Below are 14,520 nucleotides of genomic sequence, written 5' to 3'. Positions count from 1 at the left end.
TTAGAAGTTGATATCTTTGTAATGAAATAGCATAATCAGTCGTCAGCTTTGAACATAACTGATAACTACGTCACTCTGTCATACCTTTCACATTCTCTACCACCAGTCTGATATTCCTGGCAGCATGTACTGCCTCAAACTTCTCAACGGAACAAAACATCAATTCTATGCGTAGTAGACAACCAGTAAACCCCCTATTCTCTAAAGAATCGAGCTCCCCTGTATGAAACAGCTCGAAACTTCTGATTGCTTTACAAATGAGTTAATGTGTTAAATATTTGGCGTTAAGCACATAAGCGAGAAAAGGTTTATAAAAGGTTTGCAATTGTGTCTAAAATTTCTTGGATGTCGCTAAGTGCTCTAATTATCAAACATTGGCAGAGCGTTATCTGGATAATTTGCGCTCCGTTTTAAGCAAAAACTAGTGTTTCGTGATTCTCAGTGTTTATAACGTCATATTTCAAGAAGCAAGAGTCGTAGAATAATATAACTTTGTGAGTACATTCATTGATTTACGTCGACACCGCATGTAAAATGTATTGCGAATACAGTTAGTAGCAAAGAATAAATAAATTAAAATGTCATGCATGATGAGGTAATTTTACCGCCTGAAAAGCTAAAGTGTATTGATAAACTTCTTTTCCTTTTGTCGTTTTCTGGGGAGTGTCAGCCAGAAAGTTTCGAAGATGTGTGGAATTGTGTGGTGTTTGTTGCCAAGTCACAAAGTGCTCTCGTTCTGGCTGACTGTAGTCTGGCTATTTGCGCGCGGTGATTTCGCTGCCTCAATATCTATACACAGTTTCTAACTGTTATATTTGTCTTGCTGTCTTGAAATTTTCACATAAGATGGTGATATATATTGTGGAATATTTACTTTATATTGATAAAAAATTTATTTCATTAGTCAAGTGACAACTAGAGTAAAATTGGCACGAAGTTTTAGTTCCCTCCAACAAAGCTATTTCAGTAGCTGTTTTTGCTAAATACTCTGCATTGTTAATTTACTGACACGCCCAAGCATTTACAACGTCCAAATCTATTGGATTATGTTGCTTTGCAGGCTGCGCTCACAATGACCGGTCCAAGTTCAGCCACAACTTGATCAAGAACTTCCGTATTGAGTACAACCGTCTGCCCCAGTCGTCGCCAACTGCCACCAAAGGTGAGTTGACCTCTTCTGTTGGTTATTTAACAACTGCATCACTTTGCGATTTGCAATCACATTACTGATTTTACTGTTTACTGTATACAAGCAAATTCAGTATTGAATGAGTCCTCTTAATCGCCCTTCTTGCAAATTACAGCTTTATTACATTTTCGTAACATTGTCTGATCTTAAGCAGAAGGTCAAATACTAGATTTGAAAGCTTGAACCAGCACTGCTGAACGTGTATAACAATGTTTCGACCTTCTTGTAGCATCAAACGGAAGTAAAAAATTCGATCTTTCGAATGCAGCGCCCATCTTCGTCTGAAGCAAGTCACCCCTACCGCTGACGACGATGGAGGCAGTCATCGAAAGCCCGATTTTTTAATCTGACGCGAAAAAGGAAGAGAACAATCTATTCAAGGATTTCGTGATTGGAAACTTTTCCATCGCAAAACTTCATAGAATCATGTTCGATAAAATTGGAATGCAAGCGACGGAGGATACCCAGCAAACTCGTTGCACCTCTCGCAAAAGGACATTGGAAAACAAGGTTTTCTCTTCTCACGACATTCTTGACCATTGTCACTAAATATAAAAAGCATAACTTTACATGATATTGCTAGCAGTCATAACAGAAAATTAAGTAACCCGCTGGATAAACCCTTAGACCTTGGTAAAAGGGTGCTGACTTGATCAAAAATAAAGTTGCTCCTGTTTCCATACTGATGATTGGTATTGGTGTGAACCGGTTCAGGACACGAACACCAATATTTGTCTTTCGTTACCAGTGCTTCGACCGCATCTCACACTTCTTATACTGCTGCACGTTTTGGACGAGATGACGAGTGTAGTGATAGATGTAGCAAGTTATTTCCTATATCTTCCCTGCGGCCTGTGCTGAAATACGAGCCCAAATAAGCTCTGCTAGTCTAAGGAATGGAACAGGATCGAGGTCTTCTTAGGAACATCGACGTGAATTGATGGACATGGCAACACCACAACGTCAATTAGAACGAAACTGGTATGCATAGCAATAGCATAGATGCGTAAAAGTGAATTAATACACTGAGGAGTAGAAACTGTTAAATCATTAACACGTTTATCGAACGCTACCTACTCCAGTACTTCCACGTCCGTGGAATATGTTGCTAAATATTTCATCTCTATGCGAGCTTATTTTCAGTACGGAAAAAAGTAATTCCTGCAGATGAATAATGGTGTGATTACGTGATGGCTGGTGTGTGTTTGTGTGTGTGTGTGAAGTTGCTGGAATATTTCAGGTGTAGATCGCAACACAGTATGCTCGGAGGACGTGCACATGCAGTTTATTGACATCTTTCGGGCATTTTGAAAAAAGGCGAATCATTGACTCGTTGGACGTGGGCGTACCGTACAAACAAAGTCCACAGGCGATTGGCTGGAGTGCAGCGGCTGCAGAACAAGTACCGAGGAGGGGCACTCAAGACAACGGTGTGGTAAGAAGTGTTGCCGTGCGTCGTTTACCGCTGACTCCATAACAAAGACTCGCATAATATAGAGAAAGAGCCAACAGAAACGTTGAATGGCAATCAGTGGTGTTCAGCGATGTCAAGCATCGGTTTGTGACAGTCATATCGACAGCAACGCGTCCGTAGACGAACTGGTGAAAGGTCACAGGAAGCAGCGATTCTGGAGACTACACCTATCCAGCTCTGGAGTCATGGTATGAGGAGCTATTGGACGTGACGAAAGGGCTTATGTGGTAATTCTTGAAAGGGTATTGCTTGAATGCTAGCCACTATGTGACAAGAGCGGTAAACGCTATTGCCGTACATTTCGTGATCATGGTATTAAATGGCATATCCAAGATAATGCAGGCATATTCCAGCAGGATAACACGTGATCCCGCACCGCAGTCCACACACTAAAAACGCCTTGAGGCACGTATGGTCCCTTGACAGGCCTGTCGAGTCTCCTAATCTCTCACCCATAGAGCATGTTTGGGATGATATGGAAGAGGTATACTTTCGGATTGCTGTGTCTGCCAAAGATATAATTTTTTATCAACTGCGTTTTTATCAAGGCTTGTGTAAGCGGGGAGTGCCTTTTGTGCTTTGATTTCATATAATGTAAAGACTGTTGAAACTGGTCATCGCGGAACAACAAGTGCCTACACTGCTATCACGGCGTATGAGGTGTGTTCATTTTCAATCACGCAAATAGTTCCCAAGTCAACATCCATCCGCTAAGTGGAGCATGTCTCCATTCAGAGAATGTATCAATAGTTACTTGGACAGTACAAGTGCTGTGCCTCAATACAATGTTAGGACTTACCTACAATCGTCGCAGAGAAGAGTCCAACTGGTTAACTGGTTATTCTACTGGTTCAGTGATATCGGTCACTGGATCCAACGCTAGATCAGTGTTGAGAGATAGATCAGTGCAAGTGAACTTTGAACAACATTTCCACGCACCTTTTTCACACTCGCATTACGTAATGTGTAATTTATATTAACAAATCATTCAGGCAAACTATAGCAATATTTAGGGCAACACGCCCTCAGTTGTGCCGTAGCTTGCTTAAACCTATTTGGCCCTGTGACGAAGCTGTATAGTTGCTGGGTGCAAGCAAGCCACCTCAACAGCAGCAACTACTGGTTGGTTATAACTAAAGTGCAGCCACTCAAAGAGGTCCAGTGTGGGCTATAATTATAGTATGGCAACCGAACTTGCTGAATATTCTAATGCGTTAATGCAGAAACGACTTAAGCTGGAAAAAAAAAAATAGCTCCAATTTCGGCCGCCAGGAGTTAATCTGACGCTGTACAGCATCTCGTGGAAGTCCCCGGTGCTCATATTGAACAAATTGTGTAAGCGGCAGTTAATAATATCAAAACTCTGCCTTTCCCACTTGTTTGGCCGCTTCTGCTCAGAGTTTGTGTCGCCTGGCCACCAAGAGTTGTTGCAGGACGATTGATTCACGGATCCAGTTATATGGCTCCTTCCGTGTATAGCGATTTTACGACTATGACGGGTGGGACCTGAAGATGGCATTAATGTAATGCCGAAACTAGTAGCACATAGAAGATCTTAAAACAAAATAAATTTATACAATAGATACGGCTGTTGGTAAATTATTGCATCAAGGAGCTTATGCTCACGTCCCGTTGCTACCTATTACATATGGAAACATTTCTATACGCCTTTTTTTCATTGACAGCGCCAGATTTTCACTTGATGGCCAAAACTGGAACTAATATTTTTACAGGGTAAATCGGTACCGTATTAACGCATTAGAATATTTACAAGTTTCGCTGTCATGCCATAAATACAACCCACACTGGGCTTCTGTGAGTAACTGCACTTTAATTATAACCACGCAGTACTTTCGATACAGGGCGGTTCTCTTCCTGCCTCATTTACGTGTGACGCCAAGACTATTTGGTGAGTACAACACATACCAGCCTTCACCAAGCAATCTTCATGAACTGACACAGTTTGTGTTGCAGGCATCGCAAGAGGTTCCTTAATATGACGATCTGAGGCTGTTTGCTTCCGTGCCACAAAGAACACAAGAGCATATTCTTGTCCGTAGCAGTCACACTGTTGGGCGGCGGTTGGAAAATTTACTGTTGTATTTTATATAATGTTTGGTTTGTAGAATGTAAAACCAGTTCCTATTATTTATGCTTTTGTTTGCCGTTCTCAACACTGGCTCTCTAACTACAATATTGGCAACCAGAAAGTGATTAGCAAAACGTGAAGCCTGTAATTAGAATTCCTAGTGCCCACTTCATCTGGGAAACACACTTATAACTGCAGCTTATAGCTCAGAGGAAATAGGAGATTGTCTGGGATTCATAATCAAAAACGATCGTGAAAAAAAAACTTTCTCTGTATTCTGAATGTCACAGATGAAAAAAAAAGAAGAATCCACACAATCTAACTAACAGAGCAGTTCAGAGTCTAATGCGCTGATGCCACTATAACTGTCCAAATTAAATATTTAAATGAATGCTCGCCATAATTTGAGGAATATGCTCATCAAACGCCACGTTAAATAATGGTAGAATGTTTGTCCCGCGGCGGCACGTGAAAATACGTCATACGAAAACTGAAGACATATCATTAAAGTCATCCCAGAATAAACACTTCACTCGAAAATGATTTCATGGTTACGCATATCTCGAGTAACTTAATACGGCATCCGAGGCTGTTTGTAGCAATGATACCGACGCGACGCGACTCCCGACACATATGGTGTGCTATTCAGCGTCTGGAGAGAACTGGGGCCTTGCTTCCTCGCGCAGCGTTCTTATATATAAAGCCGCGGTGCGGACGGCTAAGGGAACGCCTGATCAAATCGGCTCTCCCGACTAGTTGCTGGGCTAGTAATGCACCACATTAAGTTACCGAATAAATCATAGCTTCTTTTGCTGATGGCCGATGAAGCTCTTAATTGAAATGTGCATTCAGCACACAGGTAAGTAATCATAATAAAAGTTTGACGTGGCTAAGTTAAATATTTTGGGCGAGAGAATTAATTTAATTACACTGCACGCAGTAGACGAGCTCTGAACTTGCCCTTTGGAGATACGCTATCGCTATAGTGTTATAGTTATTCAAATGAAACTTCTCACATCTTTATGATTATAGCGGATCTCCAATCTACTTAAATATAAACATCCTAGCCTTATTTATTAGCCTACTTAATCTATCTTGCTTCCTTAATTTTTAAGACAAAAACCAGAAAATCATGAATTTCAACTAAAATCTTAATTTGTGAGATCCAGAGTACTGTTTCTATTAAATAATTATGAAAAAGGAATCTAAATATAAATTTTTAATTCTCTAGCTCTTTTCTGTTGCGCCAATGATTTTTACAGAAAAACGTCCAAATTTCGAAAATGGTTATAGTTATCGAACTGATATTCAACACATATTAGTTTAGTATTACTCCTGACATGCTAAAACCGTTTCAGGTTATTTGCTTAATTTTTTAAAGTATTGCGCAACATTTATGACGTCAGAGCTAGTTACAGCGGACTGGCTGGTACACAATGGAAAGACTGATGTGCATTTATTACGGTTGAGTAGGCTGCTTCCCTACATCACCCTCTACTTAAATTATTTGTTTTTGAATGTTAATGAACGAAAAAAAATTAATTAAAAAAGAGAAGCAAGAGTACAGCTTAACTCCCTATGAAAATTTAAAATTGAAATGTAAACATATAGAAATATTAAAAGGAAACTGATTACCTACTTAAATTATTTAAATTACAGGCATGTTCACTGCCTCTTACGCAATATTATCCCTCAAAATTCAAGCAAAATCAATGAATCACTTTGGCATACATATTGCCTTAGACAAACAAACACATAAAAATATGTAAAACTATGAAAATCTTAAATCCATTAAATACATTTTTACATACACAAATTCACAGAAAATAACACAGTTATTGATGATATAACAACAGATGATTATATCTTAGCAGTCTTTTCTAAACCGGAAAGAAAATTTCACAAATCATTTTTTTACGAACGTGGTTGTAGCCGCTTTGGCTGGCGTTCTACACTTCCATTCACAAGGGTAGAGGAGGGGAAGTTGCTATGGTGTGCGTCCTTCACGTTCACTCTAAATTACATGGGGAAAGGGGAGGGGTCACTGTGAGTTGTGTCCAAGTCACTCCACGCTTTCACGCAGCTACCAGGCTGCCATTATCTGGTTTGTCCTGTAGAACAAACAAACAGAGTGCCTCAGACTCTGTTCACTTATTATCTAAGTGTGGGTCACAATGAAATGGGGATATATACATTTTATCCATCAATATTTTGCTGGAACAAAGTTAACAGAACTTTTTCAATATTACTCTCGTGGTTACTTAATTGTCGTAAAATCGGTAAACAAATGGCTTTAAACGCCGTTAGTGACGTACTAGAGAAAATTTATGCTCAAGGCATGCAATCATGAATCCTATGTAATCTCAATTTATTATTTCTGTGCCGGAACACTGAACCAATGCTCGGTACATTCCTGATACATTTGTATTTTATTCACTTAGCTGACTCATCTTTGATTACCCTATTCTTAGAGATAGTATGAGTATATTTGATTAGTAGTTGTTTTCTCAGCTTCTTTGTACATGTGAGTAACTTTTGGTAATAGTACAGTTCTGAGTGTTCAAAACACACGTTTAGTTGACTACTAAATCCACTTATTGGTCCTCTGCTGCTGTGTCAGTTCCACATCTGCAATTATGTACTTACTTACTTTGAAGTGTATTTATGCTGAGCTATCAATAGTGTTTCACGTCTGCCATTATGTTACTCAATTATGTTGCTAGTGTAATTACACTCACTCTATTAACATTTAAAGCATAGGATAGCACATTTATTTCATATCTATAGTGTATTGCAGCTTATCAGTTTGCTCACGTGGCAATCCATTTCCACTGGATCGGGCGCTGAAACCACAGGTAGTCTCTCTCGACCTACCACGAAAGTGCATCAAGTAATTATGGACGAGCGTAATGCTAAATTCCTTAAACCTATAGGACACCATGAGCTGCTCTGTCTCATCTAACATAAGGGTACCTATGGTCGCATTCACGCCTCCAACTCATAACCTCAATACATGTAGGTGTGTCCTGTCACACACTACACCAAAGAACGGCCAGCTCCAACCTTATAAATATTTCAAAGACGTGTCCTTCACGTCTCAACCACAAACACTGTTCAATTCTATTACACTGCCATTCCTTGCTACACAAGGTGAGTTTATTCTTACAACTTATCTGCATTTTTTTCATAACACTAAGCAATCTCTTTTACTATTAATTAGTTAGCTCTACAGCATACAATAGGTTTCTCTGCCACTTCAGATCCTGCTTGTACACGAGTTTGTATATCTTATTAAATTACTATTGGTGGACCATTTCCAATAAAACAACACTTTGTACTTATAATATTACCAGGGTTCTATACATACTTGTTACTCAAATACATTGTATCTTAATTACATCATACTTCTCTGTTGTTTACGTCACTGTTAGGTTTGTCACATTAGGTATTTTTCTTCACTAATCGGTGGATAGAATGGTTCCAGAACTCATGGCTTGATAGCCATGACGGAAAATTTTCATATTGGAAAGAAGAGGTCAACATCTTTATGGATAGGAAAGATGAAGATTGAGTGAGATCTGAAATGGGAAAGAAGATCTCACACAGCTGGGACTGCACAGCTGCCACACTGTGTAGAGGTTACAGAACAATCTCCTCCCTACAGAATTCACTAGTTTATTATTGGCTTGATAACCATACCAGAAAATTTTGTGTTGGAAAGAAGAGGTCGAAATTTTAGGTGGATAGGAAAGATGAAGAATGAGTGAGACCTGAAAAGGGAAGAAGATCTCACACAGCTGGGACTGCACAGCTGCCACACTGTAGAGGTTACAGAACACCCTCCTCCCTACAGCATTCATTAGCTTATTATTGGCTTGATAACCATAACGAAAAATTTAGTATTTGAGAATAAGAGCCGAAATTTTGGTGGATAGTAAAGATGAAGAATGAGTGAGATCTGAAATGGGAAAGAAGATCTCACACGGCTGGGACTGCACAGCTGCCTCACTGTGTAGAGGTTACAGAACAACCTCCTCGCTGTAGAATTCATTGGTTTCAGAAAATTTTCGTATTGGAGAGAAGGGGTCGAAATTTTTGTGGATAGGAAAGATGAAGAATGAGTGAGACCTGAAAAGGGAAAGAAGATCTCACACAGCTGGGACTGCACAGCTGCCACACTGTGTAGAGGTTACAGAAAAACCTCCTCCCTACAGAGTTCATTCATAACCTATGACCACGCCACGTCGATCTGAAAATACCTTATGATGCCTTTTTAAAACCTGTCTCAGTTCTTCCTTATGATTAGCTGAAATTTTATCGATTTCCTGCAATTTAGCTTCTATTTTGTCCAAAATAATTGCTTCTTCTTCTTCTGTGTTTAGCTTACTTCGTCCCAATATCTCCTATTTTTCAGAACTCGTATAGGCAGCTCCCAAGTTTCATCATTAGTTACTACATGTTGATCACTAAAAGGTACTGTAATTACTCCGGTTATTGGCAAGACCATTTTTAACTGGCTTCTTTCAAAGTCAACAATACTCTGATATTTCGACAAGAAATCTATGCCAATTAAAACCTCAATACTGAGATTGTTTACAATTAAACATGGATGATCAATGAAATTACCATTAATGTTAAAGGGCAGCAAAGCTTCTTGCTTTACCGTTTTAGACACCTTGCCAGTAGCACCAATTATTCTTAGTCCTGATACCCTCATTACTGTAAGCTTATCTTTACCAGGTAATGCAGCAAAGAAGGACTGAGATATCGCACTCACCTCACTTCCACTGTCTAAGAGACAACGTACATTGATACCCAACATATTCACTATTATTATAGGGTGGCTTATTCTAGGTTGTACAGGTGGTTCCTCAAACTCATCCAATAGTTCCTTTTGGATTTGTCTCCAACTAATGTGATCGACATCTGTCTTCATTACATTTAGGTCAAAGTGTGTAGGGGTTTCCTGAATTACATTTTCAGCTGCCTTTTCCAGTCGGTCTATTAATTTCAAATCGAAACACCGCACGACTTCATTACATTTAGTTTGCTGAACATGACCCAAATTACTGTAGTCTGAGCGCTTCTGCGCCTTCAGACCAGGCATGACACTAGTTACAGCTAAACCACTTTTACTGTTATCGTCGGGTTCCTTCTCAAGTGACAACTGGTCACAGCTACTGGGTTCATCGACCCCCAAAAGGCTACCCTCTACATTCTCACTTACCTCCTGTCCTAAATCTATTAGTACAGTATCAACCTCCTGCACAGGCACTTTAGATAAGAGCACATCATCCTCATTGTAAATATAAGCATTCTTCACCTGACAATTCAGTATTTTGTAGCTCTTCCCTACTGTTACACTGTTGCGCCTTCTCTTTCTCTTTCCACTTAGAAAGCATCTCCAACACGGTATCTATCAAATACTGTGAGTGATCTAATATTTCTGCTGTATCCTTAGATGCTACCGACCCTTCATCCACATGTTCAGTCTGAGTATTCTGATCTGTCTTACCAATTACCGTAACTACTGGCTTAGGAAAAGTAACCGCCTGGTGAGCGCCAGTGTCCTCATAGACGGGAACTAGTTTTCCTGCCTCGGCCTACTACTGTTTCCTTTGTTTCCGTTATAGTTACCTGGCACAGCATTGCTTTCCGCACTGTTGTTTACCTGCATAATTTTGTTTGGAACAAAATTACTATCGTTTGGATGCCATTGTTGGTTCTGATAATTATTTCTCCAATTCCTACCTCTCTTAGGATGGCGAACACCTACTGTCCAGATGTTTACATTGCCATTCTGCTCGTTCTTCAGATTATTACTAGTGTTATTAGCATTTCTGTTATTACGTGCTTGCTCCTCATTGGCAGCAACACGTTCTACACGTTCCAAACATTCAATGAAACGATCCAGATTGTCTCTAGGGGCAGATATAATTCTAGTTTGCCAATACCATGGCAGTTTGGCTTCAAGACCTAGTATTATCATTTCAGGTTTTAGCTTTTCGGCCAAATGTGACAAACGTGAGATCCATGACTTAGCAAACTCTTTTATAGATTCCTTGTCTGCATTGAAGCGTTTTCCACTCCAAAAATCTCTCAACACTTCATTTTGCTTATTGCTAGACCAATACTCATTAATGAAAGCTGTTTTAAATTACGCTAATGTTTTACACTTCAACATAACATCAGCTGACCAACGCATGGCGTCACCTGCTAAATGGCTTCTAATAAATGAGATTTTCTCTCGTTCAGACCAAGTTGGTGGAATCACATCTTCAAAATCGTTCCAGAAATCTAGCGGGTGGATATTTTTATCTGGATCGAACCGCAAGAACTGCCGACACCCAATAAAAGCGGCGTTTGCAGCTACAACTTGTTGTATACTACCATTACCAGAAGTTACTGAAGCTACTTTACTCTCAATGTTAGCAATGTTAGTACTGATATTTTCTACTCTCATTTCAACATTATCTACTCTTTGCACAATATGAGTAGTATCAGTTTTGATTGCGTCTACTTCTGCTTGACATATGTTTACTTTTATATTAACATCTTTAAACTTATCTGAGCACAGTTCAGATTCCGCCTAGATCTTTTCTGTTAACTTGTGCTCCAGCTTCGCATCTTCCATTTGGAAGTCTTTGCGAACCTCAGCAACTTCGGATTTTACTGTTTTATACATTTCAGAAAATTGTTGAGCAACCTTTTTCTTAATATCCTCATGATTGTAATCAATTTTATAATTCAAACTGTCTAGATCCTCTTTCAACTTATTGCAACCAGCCTTGAAGGTATCGTTCATTACCTCCAATCGTTTATTAAAATTAGTTTGGCTGACCACAATCTCATACTTTAATTCGGCATTATTGGATTCTAATTTATTGTCCATTGCCTCAAACCGTGTATTAAAATTTGATTGGCTGGCCACAATTTCAGACTTTAATTCAGCTGTCATTCTAGCATTACTGGCTGACATTTTTGCATTACTGGCAGCTATTGCTTGTAATATAACATTTAAATCAATAGCCCCAGTGTCTTTGGGTTGCTCACTAGCTGGCTTTTTATCATACTCAGGTGACGAAAAACTAGCTCCAACACCAGAACCATCAAAACTAAATGAAACTTCTGTTTGATCAGTCATATCTAACTTCTCCTGTTTAAACTCTACCACCCCTGATGACTGTTTCGTTTTCAATTCATCAGATAAACTATCATCCAATAAATTAACAATTTCTGATTTCTGCTTTACTACAGGGGTCTCTATTATTGAATCATTGCCCCTTTTCACACTACTGCGGCGAAACTGGCTTCTCGGGATGCCGGCAGTGCCGCTAGACTCAGTGCCAGCTCCGTCAATCCAGATGCGTTGTTAATCCAATTGCGTCATCCACATGCACACGTAACACTTTCACTGTTCTATTACTCAGCTGCGTGTCGCATTTCACTCGCGAATCCGAATATTTAAAAATCACTTTCACTTTTACTCAGTTTTTTTTCCCGGCCGATGCACCATATGTGGGGCGGTGGTTAGAAAATTTACTGTTGTATTTTATATAATGTTTGGTTTGTAGAAAGTAAAACCAGTTCCTATTATTTATGCTTTTGTTTGCCGTTCTCAACACTGGCTCTCTAACTACAATATTGGCAACCAGAAAGTGATTAGCAAAACGTGAAGCCTGTAATTAGAATTCCTAGTGCCCACTTCATCTGGGAAACACACTTATAACTGCAGCTTATAGCTCAGAGGAAATAGGAGATTGTCTGGGATTCATAATCAAAAACGATCGTGAAAAAAAAACTTTCTCTGTATTCTGAATGTCACAGATGAAAAAAAAAGAAGAATCCACACAATCTAACTAACAGAGCAGTTCAGAGTCTAATGCGCTGATGCCACTATAACTGTCCAAATTAAATATTTAAATGAATGCTCGCCATAAATTGATGAATATGCTCATCAAACGCCACGCTAAATAATGGCAGAATGTTTGTCCCGCGGCGGCACGTGAAAATACGACACAAGCAAACTGAAGACATATCATTAAAGTCATCCCAGAATAAACACTTCACTCGAAAATGATTTCATGGTTACGCATATCTCGAGTAACTTAATACGGCATCCGAGGCTGTTTGTAGCAATGATACCGACGCGACGCGACTCCCGACACATATGGTGTGCTATTCAGCGTCTGGAGAGAACTGGGGCCTTGCTGCCTCGCGCAGCGTTCTTATATATAAAGCCGCGGTGCGGATGGCTAAGGGAACGCCTGATCAAATCGGCTCTCCCGACTAGCTGCTGGGCTAGTAATGCACCACATTAAGTTACCGAATAAATCATAGCTTCTTTTGCTGATGGCCGATGAAGCTCTTAATTGAAATGTGCATTCAGCACACAGGTAAGTAATCATAATAAAAGTTTGACGTGGCTAAGTTAAATATTTTGGGCGAGAGAATTAATTTAATTACACTGCATGCAGTAGACGAGCTCTGAACTTGCCCTTTGGAGATACGCTATCGCTATAGTGTTATAGTTATTCAAATGAAACTTCTCACATCTTTATGATTATAGCGGATCTCCAATCTACTTAAATATAAACATCCTAGCCTTATTTATTAGCCTACTTAATCTATCTTGCTTCCTTAATTTTTAAGACAAAAACCAGAAAATCATGAATTTCAACTAAAATCTTAATTTGTGAGATCCAGAGTACTGTTTCTATTGAATAATTATGAAAAAGGAATCTAAATATAAATTTTTAATTCTCTAGCTCTTTTCTGTTGCGCCAATGATTTTTACAGAAAAACGTCCAAATTTCGAAAATGGTTATAGTTATCGAACTGATATTCAACACATATTAGTTTAGTATTAATCCTGACATGCTAAAACCGTTTCAGGTTATTTGCTTCATTTTTTAAAGTATTGCGCAACATTTATGACGTCAGAGCTAGTTACAGCGGACTGGCTGGCACACAATGGAAAGACTGATGTGCATTTATTACGGTTGAGTAGGCTGCTTCCCTACAACACGTCATAATGATGTTGATGTGGGTATTGTCCAAATAGAATAACAGTTTAATAATTTAATACCCGTTATGTGATGAACATTTTCACATAGTTTGGTAAATATTGAACTAGTGTTTAGTGGTGAAACACGTTCCATTTCAGTGCATGTAAGATGAGACAACCATCGTAGTAACGTCGGCAACATAACGAGAGGTACTGTGCACTCAGTCCCAGATCGATTTTAATAGAATGCTTTTTTTTTTAAGAGAGACATCGCTTCCACCAGGCAGTTAGGTTATATAGGTACGTTCTGAAGCACAACTGAAGCTCGTGTGGTGCCTCGCGAAAACACATTCGCGGCTACGGCCAGTGTCCACGCACTCCTTGGTACGTGTGGTGCGCGACACAAATTACACAATGTACTGCTCCACGGATTTAATTGCAAACGTTTGTTGGCGAATTCAGATTAGGCCTCAGCTCTACTACATAACTGAATGCCTAAATAAGGATCACCATCGTCGCTCTGGCACGCGAGACAGGGACAGTTTCGAAGTCATCAGGTAAAAGTCCTGTAGCAATCTAATCGCGTTCAGAAAGATCCCGATATCCGACCACTCGACTGGACCATGTTCACCTCTAACTGTTCATTTCGGCGCCCCCCTGTTGTTCACCAGCCTATAATCATCTCAACAACAAAACAAGAACAGCGTTCCAAGTTAATAAGTAAGCAGTCACACAGAAACACAACACTCAAATTCGCAAAT

General features: G+C 39.5%; 1 protein-coding gene across 3 annotated transcripts in view; it reads left to right on the top strand.

The window, feature by feature from the left end:
* LOC126481346 (SPARC-related modular calcium-binding protein 2) overlaps positions 1-14,520 on the top strand; it is an 831,237-nt gene that overhangs the window by 593,252 nt on the left and 223,465 nt on the right. For all 3 annotated transcript variants that reach the window (XM_050105041.1, XM_050105040.1, XM_050105039.1), the window contains exon 5: positions 1,061-1,162. In XM_050105041.1, the coding sequence (XP_049960998.1) occupies positions 1,061-1,162 (102 nt within the window). The remainder of the gene's footprint in view (positions 1-1,060; positions 1,163-14,520) is intronic.

This window comes from Schistocerca serialis, chromosome 5 (assembly GCF_023864345.2).
Source record: "Schistocerca serialis cubense isolate TAMUIC-IGC-003099 chromosome 5, iqSchSeri2.2, whole genome shotgun sequence".
NCBI classification, from domain to species: Eukaryota; Metazoa; Arthropoda; class Insecta; order Orthoptera; family Acrididae; genus Schistocerca; species Schistocerca serialis.
Note: the sequence above shows the minus strand (reverse complement) of the source record. Positions and strands in the feature narration are given on the sequence as shown.